General features: G+C 41.6%; 1 protein-coding gene across 2 annotated transcripts in view; it reads right to left on the reverse strand.

The window, feature by feature from the left end:
• tpst1 (tyrosylprotein sulfotransferase 1) overlaps positions 1 to 17,194 on the reverse strand; it is a 60,052-nt gene extending 42,858 nt beyond the window's left edge. Inside the window, exons 1-2 of one of the 2 annotated variants that reach the window (XM_085381087.1) lie at positions 16,969 to 17,194; positions 650 to 1,681 (exon numbers count right to left, since the gene is read on the reverse strand). In XM_085381087.1, the coding sequence (XP_085237213.1) occupies positions 650 to 1,506 (857 nt within the window). In that variant the 5' untranslated portion in view covers positions 1,507 to 1,681; positions 16,969 to 17,194. The remainder of the gene's footprint in view (positions 1 to 649; positions 1,682 to 16,968) is intronic. The other variant, XM_085381088.1, reaches the window with a different exon arrangement.
• Positions 17,195 to 19,113: the final 1,919 nt, after the last annotated feature.

Below are 19,113 nucleotides of genomic sequence, written 5' to 3' on the forward strand. Positions count from 1 at the left end.
AACTACATTCCAACGGGGTTAAATGTCCAAAACGTCAACGATCCTCAGAGCAGCGAGCTGGAAATGAATCATAACATAACACAGATGGATGATGATTCAGCGTGCGCTGTGCTAGTAACAGCTACAGAGCACTGGAAGCAGCTCAGCTACCCCAAAATGCGTCTTCAGCATAAGACACACAGACACCCATTTTACTCATTAGTGCACTCAGTCCTAACACAACAGACACACAAGTGAAGAAAGGAGGCGTTTGAGTTTGAGCAAACTGCACGAAGAGGAGATTTTCCCGAAAAGGCGTCGTATAGAGCTGTGCTGTAATGAAAGAGCTTACCCTGCATGTTAACAAAACGGTCGCCTGCAGACACAAACAAAAGGGATCAAAGACACATCAGCCAATGATGTGTCACTCCGACATTTTAGTTTAGTTACTGTAACTGTAGCCAAAGTTGAGCTACAACTGATCACATTTGCCATGAAACATTCACAGTTTTTCTCCCAAAAGTCTATAGTTTAAGAATTTTTACAAAACAACAAAAGAAAAACAACGTTAGATTGACATTATCCAGACCAGATGTTTCCTTTCAAAGTAAAAGCACAGAACACAGGGCTGGGAAAGGAAAATTGTAGGAATGCCATCAGCATTACTTACTTGGAGAGGGACACTCCTCCAGCTTTCCCTATGAGCTCCTCGTGGTGGAGAACGGCATCATTCCAGGGAATATCAAGGAACTTCAGCAGTGTCCTCATCCATTTTTCAGGATGCAGCACCAATTGTTCATAGTGCACAGGCAGGCATTTGTCTTCAGCGTCCAGGCACTGAGTGTACATCGTCTCTATGGCCCGGTTCCACTTGGTCAGGCAGTCCCTGTAGCTCCCCAAGTCAAACCCAGCAATGGTCACCTTTCGCGAGATCATGGAATGGACCGAAGCCCGACCGTCTCTAATCATGAGCACAAACTTGGCACGGGGAAATATTTTGGCCAGGTAGGAAAGAGATTTCAGTGCAAATGGGTCCTTGTTGCACAGAAAGTTGGCGGGCTCACCGTGCTTGACGATTATTTCCAGCAGGAAGGCCTGCATGGCGGCGTCCAGCACCTCGTCAGTCACGCCAGCCTCGTCCAGGCGCATCTTCTCCCGACCCGAGCGGCTCCACATCTGTTTCATGGCCAGGATGCGTGGGATGACGCGAGTTTCCTCACCACAGCGGACCTCGGGGTGGGCGTCCAGCATAGCTCGCATTAGTGTGGTCCCGCTACGGGGTACGCCACCGATGAAAATGAGCGGCATGTCTTTGCTGTAAATGAACGGCATGCTGAGGTTCTGGCCTGTCCGTAAGGTGGTCCGCATGCTGCCTCCCAGCCCAGACAAAGGCAGGATTCCTCCTGGCTGGCTGTACTCCTCGATGCGATGGTGACACTCCATTGCATGGCGGCCTAAGTAGAAAACTGTGACCGAGCTGATGACCAGACAGGCCACCAGCAAGTTCTGTTTCAGCTTGCCAATCATGCTGGGGCCACAGAAGGGAGAGGACAAGATAACCACAGGGGCGATTTTTGGGTATGGGGGTAAAGGAAGTAGAGGGCCAGTAAGGTTCCCACCCTTTATGTTTGTTTACTGGGAACCGGGCATGGATCGAGCTCCCTGGTGCACAGCAGGTGTCTGGTCTCCAGCTCCATGAGCCCTGCATGGTGGAGAGAAGAGACACATTGAGATCTGGTCGCACCACAGGAAACACTGATACGACAGAACTGAAAAGAATCATTTGTGTCCAGATTCGCCTCGTTCTCGAGTTATCGTATTTACAAATTTGGGGTCGATGTCCTGCCGACCAGCAGGGTGAAGAAAACTAAATGAGCTCTGCCTGTTTTTTGCAACACTCTAGTGGACCTTAAAGTGTTGCAAGTCAAAGTTTGTTGAAAGAAATAACGAGTTGCTAATAACAGACTAAGAATACACAACAACAAATGTGTCCAAGCTGCATCCCAGCTTTGAATTTCTGGCGGCACATATTTCATCTGCGACATTTATCTGTCAACCTCTAATTATGATATGGGCAGCCACTCATGCTAATTCTGCAGAAAGGACAATGTGTGCATGCATTCAGTGAATACACACATCCTGCTCATACATACTGCAGTGGGCAGGCTGGCAGTTTTTGACAAGTGAAAGCTGCAGGCTGAATACAGCATATTTGCTGGAGCGTTTTCTCTGTGCTGGCAGAACAGCCACAGTCGGCCGTACTGGAAGAGGAAGATGTTAGGGTTCAGGCAATCCACAGCAGGCAGGGGCAAAGTGAATCCTCACTTTCAAACCACATATTCAGTCTTGTTAACAATACCAGTAGACTGTCTAAATAAAATGATCTTCTGTCTTTAAAGCCATTTGCATCCAAGGTATCTGGACTTTTGGCCTCGGGAACCTTTTGTCTGGAAACATCAACGTCAAACCTGTACAGGAGCTTTGAGCACTTAGGCCTCAGCTACACTCTGCTGCTGACACAGGGAGAGACAGCACTGAGTAGTCATTCCTGTTATGGTTCTTTGAAGTCTGCTTGAGGTTCATTGCTAGGTGCACATGTGCGGTTGGTGCATTGCAGAGCAGCAATGATTCATCAATTAACTGACGTTTTGTTTAATCCATGTAACCTTGAGTGTTACAGCAGAAACAGATTGAGGAGCATGCATGTGAATAAAACTACGGCAACCATAAACTCACGCGGCCCACAGCTTTCTCCACAAAGACACTGATAACACAACAGCAGCAGTGAAGATGATGCTATCATAGTTTAGCATTGAATGTGAAACGTCCAAAACACCCACACTTATACTGTAATCACCATCAAAACCTTTACTCCTGGGAAAAAGCTCATGCAGGTCCTTCATGAATCATCATGTGCAAACTCATGTGAACTTTCTGCCATTTGTTTTACACAGCAGTAAATCCATAGCACAGCTGTTCCAATGAAAGCATACGTACACAGCTGAACTGCTAACTTAGTCCGACCAGGCAGCTTGCTGAAGGCTGACAGCAGCTATTTTACTTTATATGCCAGTGTCACCTGCGATAAGCAGAGGGTGAATCTAAATGGGGGCATGGAGTCTTAATTCAAGGCTTTAGTAGATTATTTTGTAGATTTAGACGAATATAAAATATATTAAACTGCAGTAACAAATAACATGCATATAAAAAGCTCATTCTTTTTTGTGGGCCAATAAAAGCACACGTGCCAGTAAGCCACTGACCAGAGGCTGTTAGGCTGGGCACTGAATTATTATTAACACTAATTATTAATATCTACACAATCAGAACATGAAACGAAATGTTGCAACAAAGCACAGGCCAAACCTCAGCTCTTCGCTCGGAGAATACTGACTGGTCTCTCTCTTCATTGCCGTCATCACATGGTCTTTTAAAGGCACACAGACACGCACTCACCCATAAACTACCACTATCTTTGTGTGCATCTGCGCACATACAGATGAACACACACCTCATCCAGGAGATACAATACTGAATGCCTTTGTCTCCTAGTGCAATAAAACCTTAACTGAAGCAAAAACTCTGCATCAGAGATTTTTATCTATGTATTCATATTACGTTCACCGAAACATCCTGTGGCTGCTCCAGTTTTGTCTAACGCCAAAGAAGATTCAGGTTGCCATTAAATTTTTTGATCAATGCTCTTTAGCACCTAGCCTCATACCTGTATTAACTATTTAGTCTGTTTACATAGATTCCACCTCATATGAGCACGATGGTTAGCTGCCTATGACAGCATCAGTCCACAGCAGTGGAACAGCGGGGACTGCGACACCAGCACGGGACAGGCAGAACCCAATGCAGCCATCTCCACATTTGCATCATCATCAGCGCCATTTGGATGCATCATCGTCTGGAACACCAGACACAACATCATCATCATCTTCTTTCTCTAATTGATTAGTGGTTTCATTTCTCCCAAAGCCAACTGCAGACTGGGATGTGATGACGTTGTGGATGACGGTATTAAAACGTCTCTCGTTTCCCCGTTTATTTTGTGCCGTTGCAAAATACACCGTTTACTGCAATATTTTTTAATTGCTTTACATGACGGTTTCAAATAGTCACCATGGCAACACAGAAGAACCAGCCAAAGGAAATTGAGGAGCGTTTTTCTAAACGTGGGGTTAGCTGAGAAGCATGGACGCGGTTTGGTTATGAAATTAGTGCTGAAGCTATCGATTAATCTATCAATTATTCCATCGATTAATCTGATAAGAAATACTTTTGTCTTATTAATGAGCAATGATAAATATTCAGAATAGAAAAAAATACGCCCCCTTCAAAATTAACTGTAAAATAAATGTGAAATCTAAACTGAGGCCTTAAAAAAAAAAAAGCATGTTTACTCTGTCTTGTTGGAAAGCTTTATGAGTCATTGTGCGCGTTTGGCTGTGTGTTTAAGTGTGCAGGTCAATGAGTGAGTTTCTGCCTGTAAGCCTATAAAGGAGCATGTGAGCATAGCAGCATACTGAAGTTTTCCCTGTGCTTTGATGCAAAGTTTGTGCTGCTGAAAACAAGACATTATGATGGAGCAGACGTTCATTAATATCAACAAGAATTCACCGCCTAACCTAAAATCCCTCTCATCAGTTTAATTTTTAGATTTTTAACACTATTTAATTAACAATGTTTGATATTATTTCCCTTTCAGTCTGAAAAATATTATGAAAACTTCAAAATAAATATGGTTTAGTGCATGCCATGCCCCCCTTTAGACCCACCCCTGGTAAGTTAACAGTTAATCTGCATATTTTAACACAACTTCTGGAGACTTCCTGCAGATTTTTATCTATGTAAAGCAAACAGTGGTGGATGGAGCAGGTACAAAGTTCGCTTTCCTTCATGTCAAAGTTTGTTGGTGCTTTGATGAAGGACCGCGGTTGCGGTTTCCCAGTAAAGCTTTAAATGTTGATTACAGGAACAGTGCTGCTGATTTGGACACTAGAAACATGTTTTCTTTCACTTTACCCGAGGTCACGGTCCTGGTACCGGCTCTGCCGGGCTTTGTGGGCTTAATGTCGTCAAACCTTTTATTCACGCGCTGCTCTTAAATTCGTTTGTCTTGCAGATCTGTTTTAAGTTGCAAATGAGTTTAAGAACGTCAAGTAAAAGAAAGCTCAAAATAAACCAGAGTCAAACGTTAGAACAGGGTTTTCCCCACAGCACGCGTACAGACTCAGAGACAATTTTGTGCAATGGTCAAAACCCCAACTCCGGGTATACGATGCCCACCCAGCCAGTCTCACTTATGTTACGAGCGTCGGGCCAAAGTTACGCTGCAACAGCAGATATGCGAACGACCCGAGCAAACGCATCCCTGTATGAGCTTAACGGTGCAGTTCATCCGAGACTGGAGACACTGCAGTAGAGCAGGGCGATATGGCCAAAAATATTTATCACGATATATATTTGAAAATTTGCGATAACGATATAACCGACGATATAATTGATGCGAGACAAAATACAACTCCACAACATTACTAGCGCAAAAAGACAACCTTCCATTTATTTTCACTTAAACAAGAAGCTGGTTTTTATGTACATTAAAGCTTTATAAAAATGTAACAGTGCAAATGCAAATTCCTTGCTGAAAGTTTAACCAAAAGGCATTTCCAGTAGAAATGGGCTGACATATCCTGAGCATAACCATGTATAATATCCACTGAAGTTAAAAAGAGGTGCTTTGCAACATTAAACTGCAGTGTGCAGTACGCATTTTTCGGACCGTAAGGTGCACGGGATTATAAGGCACATTAAGCGAAACAAAGCAGTCAGATAAATCAAACTTTATTAAACTCATTCTTCTTGCTTCCTCCACTTCTGTACCATTGATTCATTAATGTTGAATTCTCTGGCAGCTGCTCTATTCCCATGTTGTTGCAGTATATTAATGACTAACCTCGTATTGTGGATGGATTATCTCAGTTGTTCTCCTGACTGAAGTTTGGTCCGTTTACAGTATCCTGCCATGCGATTGCATTTGTCTCTAACCATGAAGAACCTTCACGTTAACTTTTATAAGTGGAAAAGTGTTAGTGTTCGTCCTCCAGCTTCACTGTTTATGTTATGCTAACATAGCTGTGTCGCTAGCGATCACGTAGCACATCATTATATACCAGCTAGCCCAACTTCAGTAACCCTACAAACGTCACTGCTGTTTAGTTTCCTGTCTTCATTTATGTTGGAAGTGATAGCAGAGCTGTACGTTTGATTTTTTTCAGAAATCTCTCAGTCAGAACATGCTATATCATGCTTAGGTAACTAGCGAAACTAGCGAGCTAACTTCCGCTAGCTTCCTGCTAACTTCTAACTCCGTTAAATGTAATAACTTTTGTTTTCATGGATGCCTGGAAGTTAAACTTTATAGTTACCCCTGGTAAAGCAGCAATGCTGATCGTTTTATTAAAGATGAAAGAATTTAGACAGTTTTTAACTCTAAGTGATGCTGCAGTGTTGTTTGACCTGAAGAATACGGAGTTTAGGACCCAGATTACTCCCAGATTTAAGAGCATCTTAGTCCGACAAATACGACAATAACGACGGCCGCTTGCATGTTCTGCAAAAAAATGTGCTTTGTTGTGTATCTGACGGACAAACACCAAACCAGTTCCACATCACTGAAGTTGCACCATTTTTACAAACCAATTCTGGTTCATCTGTTTCACTCAACAATCGGCCATGTGCGTATGAAAACAAAGGCACTGCGCATGCGCGTTTTACTCCCATTCTATCGCGATATTTCATTTTCCTATCGTTGCCTAACATTATACCGGTATTACCGTGAACGGTATAATATGGCCCAGCCCTACACTGCAGTCAAACTATTTTCCAGTCCACTGCTCTCCAGGGCTGAAGTCAGTTTCATAGTGGCATAACTGTCCGATACAAATCCTCATTCAAACAAGGTGAGGTTGTAGCTTTTCTTTTGATATCCCACTACGTTCACATGTGAAATCTTTACTTGGGGAGAAGATTGAACCCAGACTAAAGCTGACTGCTTGTGGTCAACATTTCCTCAGAGCATTACGCCAGCTCAATGCAACTAACATTGCGTCATTTTCAAACTGCCAACTCTCTGAGGCGAGCAAACTGGAGGTTTACACAGAAAGAAAAAGGACATTGATAAACAACATCTTTTAAATATCAGACCAATCCCAGTAGCTTACACACACCCAAAAAACTAAATAAATACAAAATTAAAAATTATATATCAATGAGCTTGTAAAGGACCACTTCACCATCGTGTGCAAGTCATCTGGAATCTATTTAATAATTGTTACAAAATTACTTAAATTCAAAAAAAATCTACTATCAAGTTAGGGTACGAGTCAAACCGAGCAGGTGGACGTGGAAAAAGGTGATAAATAAGCTCAGCTATGAAAACAACATACATTAGGTTCATATATTCTAAAGCAGGTGACTCTGCCGACAGGTACTCATAACTACCGCACCCACACAATCTCACATCTGTGTGCTCAGTGATTCAGTGTTAAAGGTCAGGGGGAAGTCACAAAGCATCGTAGGTGGCCAACACCTTTGAAGACTGCTGCAACTGCACTTAAAGGTAAATTTCTCCTACTGATCGTCACTGGCATTTCAACATTACCAATCTGTGTAGGTTGTACTGAGATTTCTCCTTACGAAAAACTCTAAATCATCGCATTAATTCATTTGAGGTTACATAAATTTAAATTGACACTTTAAATTGACAGAGCGGCACAGAGAGAGAAGCAGCTGAAAGTTGGTTTAAACAACTGATAACAATCAGACCAGAAAAGTTTCACAAGAGCTGAAAGGAAGTAAGGGTGAGAAATGGAGAAGCGTTAAAGACGTGGAAGGTGAGAAAAACAACAAATGAGTCCTCACGGTACCGCTAATAAAACGGCTACACTGAGTGAGTTCTGAATTATTTAATGAACCAAAACTGTACACCTGACTTCTACTATGTGATGATTTATGGTCATTGTCATTATCCAGAAACAACAACATATCACTTCTGTTTAGTTTTCTGTCTTCATCTATGTTGGAAGTGATAGCAGAGCCGTACGTTTGAATATTTTCAGAAATCTCTCAGTCAGAACATGCTATATCATGCTTAGCAGGAAACTAGCGAGCTAACTTCCTGCTAACTTCATCTCCGTTAAATTTAATAAATTCTGTTTTCATGGATGCCTGGATGTTAAACTTAATTATTACACCTGGTAAAGCAGCAATGCTGATCATTTTATTAAAGATGAAAGACTTTAGACAGATTTTAACTCTCAGTGATGCTGCAGTGTTCATTTGACTTTGGGACCTGAAGCTGACGGAGTTTAGGACCCAGATTAGTCCGCGAGGCTCCTGACTACAGTAGCCGTAATGCTCTGACAATCCATCAAGCAGTGCGGCGGCGTAGCTTACCAAAGTCGCACAAGAACATTTTTTGACATGTTTTGAGCGCCGTGTAGCACAAAATTGGTTCGAGGTAGGGCTGGGCGATATATCGAGTTTTTTAAAAATATCGATATATTTTCATACGAGATATAAGATGTGACAATATCGTTCATATCGATATAGTCTATGTTACGTTATAATTATACTTGTGGAGCCGCAGGTTTGCCTCTCTTTCGTCCACTTTTGTCTCTACGCAACGTTACTCGGCCTCGCCTCTCCTTCACTGAACACAACTCCGCCTCCCCCATAACTTCACCTGCAGGCAATAACAAGATGAAAGCGGAAAATCTCCGTTAGCGAGTTACCGTGCGTGGGGCTGGACGGCATCAACGTGTTAGCGAGCTAACCGTGCTAACGAGCTAACCGCGCTAACGACATGCAGCCAGGAGGGGCTGCACGGCCTAAAATCCTTTCATTTTCTCAAAAATCGACAGTGCGCCTTATGTATGAATTCTGGTTGTGCTTACTGACCGCGAACCGATTTTATGTGGTACACAGCGCTCGGCAATCTGTCAAATGTTTTAATATGACTTTGCTAAGCTACGGAGCTGCACCGCTTGATGGATTGTCGGAGGATTACGGCTACCGGGGAGGAGCCTCGCGGAGTGATACGTACTGTGTGTGTATAAGGACCACAAATGGCACCTGTTCAGAGACGTGGTGCAGCTGTGAAGTCTCTTTGTTATTGTGCTCAGCGTCTGTTAGTTTACATTTTGACTGCACAATTGTGAGCTTTTTGTTATGCACAAAAACAACATTGTTTTCTTTTATTTATGGACCATGATTATTTAATAAATGCTGATAATTTATTTTTGAGTAATTTCTTCATGTACATCTACGCTGTATGTAAATAAAAGTGCCCGTGTGACATCTGGGACAGTGTGACTAGGAACTCTCTTTTTGTTCTTAACTTATGGCTTTAAAAGAAAAAGAAAAAAAAAATCGAGATATATATCTTATATCGCCATCCAGCTAAAAAATATCGAGATATGAATTTTGGGTCATATCGCCCAGCCCTAGTTCGAGGTCAGTAAGCACAACCAGAATTCATACAAAAGGTGCACTGATGATTTTTGAGAAAATTAAAGGATTTTAAGTGCACCTTATAGTGCAGAAAATATGCTAATTTGTGATTTGGTAACCCTAGAAGCTGGGAACAACACCTACCTTTCCCTGCATGTCCCAGTGTTTTGGAACAATTCTGTTACCTGGCGTTCATGTGCATCTCCACATGACATAAAGACACCGCCCAGATTCATAAACCGCTCCGATAAGCCAACAAAAAACAAACAAACAAACAAAAAAAGTGCTTCATGAATACCACTCTGTTTAGCTTAAAGACACACTATCACACATCTTGTACATCTGCAGTCTCCCAAAGACAAAGCGAGAACTTTGTGATGATTTAGAGACGCTGCCAGCAGAAAGTATTATTTGGGTTTTCTCAAACTGTTCGTGCATGAAGCCATTACTCTGATTCTGAAGATGAAATCTAAGGATAGGTGTCCTTTGAAATGTAATGCCGTTTACACAATTAGCTCCAATTCAAAAAAGATAGTTTACATGAAACAGAAAGCAACTGTCTTTGTGGAATGGTCAAAACTCCCAAATGTATATGTTATCTAGAAACAGGTCGCTGCAATAACCAAACCTGATAAGACACTTTAGTACTGATAAATACCTAATAAGGAACATGATTCTGATAAAGTCTCTGCTCTTTTACAGCAATTCAAAGCACTATCAAATAATTAAATTCTTTTAGAAGTCGCAGATTCTCATTTTGTGTATTTCTGTGTAGTGGGACTGCCTAACCTGTCATTACTGGGGAAGGCTAATAAACAACGAAGATTTACAGTGGCATTGCTGATAACAAACTGCAGTTGATATTCAGAGCAGAGTCCTGTTACACCTCACACCGGGCTCAGATGTGTTTGCACTAAATTAATTGAGGCTCTTCTCTCCTGTTGCTGATATGTAATCCCGCTGGCAGGATATTTTTCCCATTGATTTGTTAGGGCGAGCAGCTGAGGCTAAGGCTTCTCTCAGTGGAGCAACAGTGAAACCAAACCACATGAAACACTTAATAATGATGGCATCTGCACCTCATGAAGTCCTGATGGGAGAGGTCTGTGATAACAGTGAGAAAAAGTAAGTTGGAGGCGAAAGATCCTTTCATATGTCTGTCAAGTCTGATGTTAAACGATAAGAAAAGCAGCCTTGTGAAACTTTGTTTTTCTCCCATTAAATGTTCCTTCTCTCTCACTCTCCCTGGCAGAGAAACGGGAAAAATGAACTGATGTTAACAATCTGTCAAACACTCTCAAAGCCACACACATTCAACGTGCTGCCTCTGCTACCTTCTATGGGAGCACAGCACAAATAGAAGCTAGCTGGGCTGCACCACATCTACTAATACAAGCTTGCAAGCATGTATGGAGCGGCTGTAGTTCAGGATGCAGAGCGGGTCATATGCTACTCAGGAGGTTGGTGGTTCGATCCCTAGTTGCTCCAGTCTACGTGCCAAATATCCTTGAGGTTCTGTAGCTCTGCATGCTAACAGACAATACTGTGTCCTTGTTTACAGAGTCCAACAAGGACACGGTGTCACTTAACCTACCCGTGTTTACACTGTTGAAGAGAAACAACAGTAGTGAGTTTGGTCATCAGGCTCTTACTGATAATGATTCATCCTTTCATTTCTGATCCGTGATCTGGTGCATTCCCAAACTTCCACACAACCGCATGCTCAATCACCAGGACCACAGCTTTTAACCTGCCCACAACCTCTGTAATAAATCAGATGTTCTGTACAAACCCAATGAATCTCTAGCTTAACCACATGACAGGGACCAGTGATGGGTTTCCGTTCACCCCGAGACAGGAAAGTCATGGTGGAGTTTGCCAAAAACCAAATAAGACCGTGCTAACCTCTGTATTACCTGCAGCCATTTCACAACAAAGAAACTAGGAATGAGGGTAAACAGTCTTCCTCTCCTCTTATATTTACAACCCTTGAGCTCCACTAAGCTCAAGTTCCACTGAGGAAGGGAGAGCAGTAGGTCTTTTGTTCTTAGCCAATAGATCGGCGTGCACCAAAACCACACCCCATGTCTGCTTCTGACAAACGTCAAAAAGGCAAACCGTGGAAATAACACCCAAGCAGCTCAGAGCAGAGTATCACAAAATCATCAGCTTTTTAGAACCAAACAGAAACTTTGACAGAGGACTCCCAATCAATGCTGTGTGAGGGTAATGTCACAGAAAGGCTTTGTGGGGCCTTGATGATCAACCAAGTTGAATGGCTGATCCAGCTTGTTAACTGACATATAGCACTTTTTAAATACAGTCGTCCCTCGTTTATCGCGGGAGTTACATTCTAAAAACAAACCGCGACAGGTGAAAGGCGCGAAGTAGCCAACTTTATTTATTTATTTTTTTACAACTATTATAGATGTTTTAAGAAACTCCTCACTACACACTTTATACTCTTTTCTCAGACAGGCATGAACATTTTCACACTTTTCTCTCTTGTTAAACTCTCAAAGTTCAAACCTTCGTAGAAAAATAAGTCCAGTATCATAGAATGAAGCCAAAGATCAAACCCTGTTTTCAGCTCCAGAACATGGGAATAGAGCAGCTGCCAGAGAATTCAACATTTATGAATCAATAATGAATCAATGGTACGGAAGTAGAGGAAGCAAGAAGAATAAATGAGTAAAGTTTGACTTATTTGAATGTTTTCGTTTAATGTGCCTTATAATCTGGAAAATACGGTAACTTCTACCTTCCTTTGGCATGTCCAGAAGCTTTTTGTGTGATGGTTAGCATCTTCCTCTGCCTTTTGGGAGCTACTGCAGGAGCCTTTGACGGTGCAAAATCTTTCATCGGCATTGTTGTGTTTGTTACTTACAAACATACAGTACAGCACTTCAGAGTCACACTGCTAGGATCGGAGATTTGTGTAAATTTGACAAGCTGAACACACTCTGTACTGGACAGGAGACACGGCAGGAGATTGATTGGCAATGGCCTACAGCCAATCAGGACGCAGAACACAATGCGCTGTGAAAAAAAAAAAAAATAAATAAAATAAATAGCATGCACGAAACAGCGACGCCGGGAAAGGTGAACCGCGTTATAGCGAGGGAGCACTGTGCGACTCCTACTGTGCTGTGTTCGTCCTTTCTCACACCACTGATTTCACTGCAGCAGCATTTCTTACCTTTCCATCTCATCTGCTCGATGTACACCCATCCAGTTACACTTAACAATTATGGGAAGTTGAATATAAACAAAATTAACTGTGAATTGATTGGTTGGTTCTGTTTGCTGCTACAGGCCGTCCAGCTGAAAGTAACTGACATGTCTGTGCATCTCCCATCACCTGCTGTAAGTGCATATATGTATCAAGCCTGAAACAGCTCAGCTGTTCCGTCTGTGCTTTACCACGAATACAACATTGAGCCTTATTAATGTAACTGACACTGCTGGATTGCCTCTCATTTATTGTTTAATTGCAGACCAACAGAGATGGTAAATCCCAATGAAGCTGACTTAAACATACATGTTTTTGGCTTAGAAGTGTGAAGATGCATTTTATGTCACCACAGTACGTCAGCAAAACCATCCAGTTTCCTCTATTATAATTCTGTGTCCTACATGCAATTCACACAGGAAGCATTCACACTTCACACCGCAACAATCTCACTTTAGTGAAGAAAGTAACGGCTCTGTCAGGTTTAGAACACTGCTTTCAATGCTCTCTGCAAAAGTAATGCAGTCCTCAGGTAACTGAGCTTCACCTCAGTGGAGAAACAACTCCACTCTCTAACATCATGCAGCAGTACGAAGAATGACAAGAAAGAGCAGCTGAGGGGTAAATCTGCCACTGACTTGACCTTGTGAGAATAGAACAGAATAGCCCTTTACTGTCATTGTACGGTACACGTAAATGAAATTATGGAGTCGGCAGCCACCAGCATGAATACAATTTAGAACGCAGTAGCACACAGACGTGCTGCCAGGGCCATCGGTAGAAGGAGGATGGTTCAGTTCTGATTCCTCTTGGACCATGGTATATTCTGGATGGTTGGATAATTCTTCACTGCTGATTATTTCCAGAATCTCAGATTCTTTTATTGTCATGATGCCAAAAAGCAAAACGGAATTGCATGTTGTCCCATTCAGTGCAAAACTCGACGAAAAAAAACAAGAGTTTCTAGTAAATAAATACAGTTTAAACTTTAAACAGATATGTACAAATATCTGTGTGTGCGCTTGAGTCATTAAGCTGGTCAAGCTGAACTATTTCATGTAAATGTAACTTAACTGTTTGAAAGTGTCTTTATACTTGGCAGACTTTTACACCAGATGTTCTTCCTGACAAAGAGAAATTTTATCTGCAGTCAGAAAAGCAACCTATTTTAAAATCTACTTAAAATAAACTATAATGGATTTAAAAGAGTTTTTTTTTAGATGCATACTGCAGACGCTGCTTCAGTGCTAGGAACAATTCTGTTTACATTATACATGCCTTCCTTAGCCAGTATCATTCGATGATACTCAACTCTATCTGTCCATGAAGCCAGATAACACACACCAATTAGCTACACTGCAGGAATGTCCTAAAGACAAGCCCTGGATGGCCTCTGATTTCCTGCTTGTAAGATTTCTGTATAGTTGTAGAGTCTTTACCCTACAATATAAAGTGCCTCGTGGCAACTTTTGTGACTTGGCACTATGTAAATAAAACTGAATTTAATTTAGATAAAACTGAGGTTATTGTACTTGGCACAAAAAAATCTTGAACATGGTGTCTAGCCGGACACATACTCACCTCCAGTAACACCCAAGAATCTGAGTTGTTTTTGACCATAACAAAAATGCGGGTCTGCTTTTTTACGTTTGTGCACTCTCTAAAATTAGAAACATCCTTCGTCAGAGTGATGCAGAAAAACTTGTTACATCTAGTCTGAACTACTGTAATTGATTATTATCAGGTTTGTAAAAAGCATTCAGTTGATCCGAAATGCTGCAGCGAGAGTACTGACAGGGACTGGAGAGAGCATGTTTCTCCCTTACTGGCTTCTCGTCATTAGCACCCTGTTAAATCCACGCTCTAATTTAAGATCCTTCCTCAGATATAAAGTCTTAAATAATCAGGCCCCATCTAATCTTTAAGACCTCATAGTACCATATCATCCCAATACAGCAGTTTACTCTCAGACTGCAGGCTTATGCTTCAGCAGGAAATCTACGTTGTAACTGGAAATCCCTTTAACCCTACACCATCATCTTCCATGTAACCTGCCATACACCTCCAAAGAAATCAGGTCAAACCTGACTGCCGTGGAAGGTTACAGGTGTGGTATTAAGAGTGGTTTCCAGTGATGATTTCCAGCTAAATAATAATTCAGGCATCACTAACAGAATCTTTCAGGCTTTATTTTAAAACTAATGCCCAGGATTTTTAGCTTGGAGTCACACAAAACATCTAATTTTCTATTCATTATTAGATGAACACATTTGTCATTTGTATGCAAATTAAAATCAGACATCCCAAACTGTGGGAAGCCTGTGCATGCTTGCACTACATGTGAACTATAAAACCCACAGTGAAAAGGCCCATTGTTTTTCCATGTCACCAAGGAAACCTGAGCAGTGCGTGGGTGCTCACCAAACTTGCTGCTTCAGAGCTGGAGACTTCTCTTCAATAGATACGTTATCTGTTTTCCACCAATGTTTTTTCATTGACACTTATTTTAAACCACAAATGACTCAAGGTTAAGAAAAGCTAGGAAGAGTTCACAACTTTTAAAGCTGCTGACAGCTACAAAGGTGTTAGCCTGTCCATGACCAGAGTCCATCACAAACTGTGCTGCATCACTCGTTTCACAGTGAAGAGGATCGATGCGGGACATCTAGTGACAGGTCTCACTACTGGTGTTACCATTACAACACCTTGGATAAATATGGGCCCTCGACAAGATTGAGTTTTTGAGAGTGAGCACTACGGACTGTAAGGAATTATGGTGCTCTGCAGTTGAAATCCTGACTAAGCCCAGCAGCAACACAGCTGCTTGACTGGATGTAATAATTGTGATGCAGAGGTGGGTGTCCTTTTCAGACACGGAAATGAGAGAATAATTGAGCTGGAGTCCGACTGATCCAGCTCTGCAGCTGTGGAGGCCAACTCACTGAGTGCGGCCAGCACTGATAAAATACTCTTCAACTGGACTTCAGTCTTTAGCTGCTCTTCCCAGACCACCTGCACACAGCAGATGTGTTCCTGGCTAGCAGCACAATGAAATACTATGCCCCCCTCCCTGTTTTTTCCCTTTCAGCCTTCCAGAGCTGCTACAAAGTATTATTATTAACATTTGTAAGCCTTCAGACTACAAGTGTATCTATGAACTTTAGGTCCAGGGGATATTTCACTGAAGCGCTGGCCTGGTATGTCCTATATTATTGCTAGGCTTACATTTGCAGTAAGCAGTGCATTTGAATATGAACTTCTAATATGGGACAGAGCAGTGGAAAACAGCAACACTACTTTCTCAAAATAACGGAAAAGTAAAGTGCGATGATCCAATCAGTGCACTTAATGGAGATCACGTGTCTCTGGTCCACAGCAGGATAAAGAAAATAACTGTTTTCTTAACAACAACAACAACAACAACAAGTTAGCCATTAAAACCACATCTTAATACACTTTTAAGCCTGACCCTATTAGCTCGGGGTGGAACATCTTTTTCCAACATTGGCTGCACTCTCAGGTCGAAACACTTACACACGTAACCTCATTAATTATCCATTAATGTTACACATAGCCTCAAAAACCAAGCTCTATTAAAACCCTGCAATTAAATGACTCTTCACCTGGCAAAGGGACACGGTTCAAGTCACCGTACGGTTCCTTTAATGTTTGGTTCTTCTAGGTAATCCGTAGAGCTTATCTGAACCACTGATGTGTATCAACCGTGAACTTTAACGAGCATAAAAGGGAAATATTGTATAGCACCGAGTACGTGCTTAGAGCAGTGCTGACCCAGGCTGGCGGGTCTTAAAATTCATGTAATGTCTTCGACATGTGTAACCTGACTGCGATGATCACGAAGGCTCGTTTTTAATACAGTTCGGCGCGACTTTCCCTCGAGGGCGGCACGCGGCGGAGTTATCTGTCAGCACATAAGCTTGGCTACACCTATTTATTTGACAAGGGCTTAATCTGCCCGTACTCGTATCAGTCGCGGTCATTTTTCCAGCCTTGATAGCTAACAAGCCGTACACCAGCAATTATGTAACCTCAGTTTAAGAAGGCGAATGTTAACGTTTGTGACGGCGACAAAACGTTCACGCCTATTCAAACCCACACCAGCAAAATAAATAAACCAATACAAATATGACTTTAACTGTCGCAGCTCGCGAGCTAATGGGAAGGAGAGAAGAGGTAGAGGGACATTACAACACCGTAACACCACCAAAAACACCTACCTAATGCTGCGGACACGGCACAAGCGGCTCGGGTTAGTCGATCACAAAACCTCCACCGAATCCGGTGTCGGTGTCCAGGCAGTCTTGCCGTCTCCTGGAGCCGGTTTACGAGTATTTTCTGTGGGTATACATGATATGTGGAGCGCGGTTCTTAGACTGATGGTAGACAGGAGGCAAGAAACGCAAGCCAGCCTGCTACAAAGCGAGGAGCTCGGCTGGTATTGAAAAAACAGTTGTGATTAGTCTAGAATTTTAACAGGGTTATGTTTCAGAGCTGCTGATTGGCTCTTGCGAAATAGGGCGGAACTACAGTAGATTTAAAAGCACAGTACAGCCAAACGGACTTTCACTGCAGCCTCAACGAGTCAGTGATAAAGTTTGTAGATATGAATATGAAGACATTTTAACCATTTTTGCAAACATTACACGGTTTTTACGAATCTAAAGTGTGGAGAAAATTCTAACTTGTAGACAAAGCTTAGGTTGCTTGTCGTAATGACTATGTACTCTCGATAAATATAGAATAATAGGTGTTTTGCATATCTGCGGTTAGCCTTGGGTGCCCTATAAATACCAAAACCGTAAAATGCATGTGAAACTGATGAGGCTGCTGTTCCGCCACTTATAATTTGATTACCCTGATCGAAAACATCCCAACTTTAAAGCACAGCTTGATGCTCAATGTTGCTGTGTCAGAATGAGCACAGGGTAAAGTGCTGAACTGCAGCTGAACCTGTTGGGAAGAATACTACTTGTCCTGCAATACCTGTGCAGCTCTTTCTATAAACATCTTGAATGCATGAGTGTGTATGAGATAAGCCTACCCGTTAACCTATTTAAGATGCAAAAGGAAATAGGAAAAATAGGAAATGTAGCAAAGACCTTAGAGGTAAAAATAAATAAATAGATGGAAATAATAATCACCCATCGCAATATGGCAGACATTTGTTATTATAGCTTTCAACCAAATTAGAGGTACTTTGGAGACATTCAACCTCATGGTTTCCAAAGTGTCTCAAACACATTTGATAAACAAATACCAGTGATATGGAGAGTATGGCTGTGTGGTATATAATAACATATCCTACAGTCACAATACTCTCCACATCATAGTTTACACTGAGACATGTGTTTTATGTTTATCTCTAAATGAAGCTGCCAGTTGTTTGAGGTGCCTCACAAGAAAAATGGAAGCGTCAAAAATGTTAGTTTTGTGACGTGTCGGTGCAGAGGATGATGGCTACTTTAAATAAATGCCTTTTCTGTACTAGTTTATAGTTTGTATGTTTACTTAATACAAGTGAGGTGGCGCTGTTCGTATCACCGTTTCATTTTTCGTGATCTAGATGGCTAAAACAGAAGATGCTGCTTTGGATACATTCTTTGCTGCCTTGCATAAAGCTTCTGTCGACCGCTTATTCACAGGGTGGATGGATGTGCATTTGATTTTTTTATATCAGATGTCCTTCCTGATATGACATGTACATGTTCTACGTGCAAAAACGCATCTGTGTGCGTTTATGCAAAGTTGTGGTAATTTGTGCTTCACTATCACATCAAGCCAACTAGCTCAGCAAATATCACCAAACAGGTGAATTATTATTATGTTAGTCGTGCTAGCTAAAGATACAGTGGCTGTGTTTGGCAATGGGAAAAAATTTGAATGTACAATAATTTCACTCTCAGAGGTACAGAAAGATGTAAGAAGGAGAGAAAAGATAAGAGAATATGTTTTAAAGACTGCTAAGAACGTGATGATTTATAAACTGGAAATTTATGTAATGTCCTAATTTTGCGTAGGGAAGATAATATCACCATGAATATTACCACAGGGGTGACATTACCTTCTGATTTGTTGTATCTGCATGGCATGATTGCATTATGGCATATTTTGATTAGATGTTTAGAAACTACAGAGTTTGTAGCATAACTAATTTACTAATTATTCTAAAAAATAACGATTTTGTTATTACTTTGCATTTCAGTGTTTATTTTGATGATCATTCAAAGTAATTCTGTTTAAAATAAGGACACCTGGCACCACTAACTTTCATTTTAACATCCAAATACGTTGTAAAGCCAAAACTATTTCTATGTGTTTATTATAGGAACACATTCTTATCTTTCATATGGGTGAAGTAGGCG

Source organism: Rhamphochromis longiceps, linkage group LG14 (genome assembly GCF_057381845.1).
Source record: "Rhamphochromis longiceps isolate RC_006_pf linkage group LG14, R_longiceps_female_GT1.1, whole genome shotgun sequence".
Classification (NCBI taxonomy): domain Eukaryota; kingdom Metazoa; phylum Chordata; class Actinopteri; order Cichliformes; family Cichlidae; genus Rhamphochromis; species Rhamphochromis longiceps.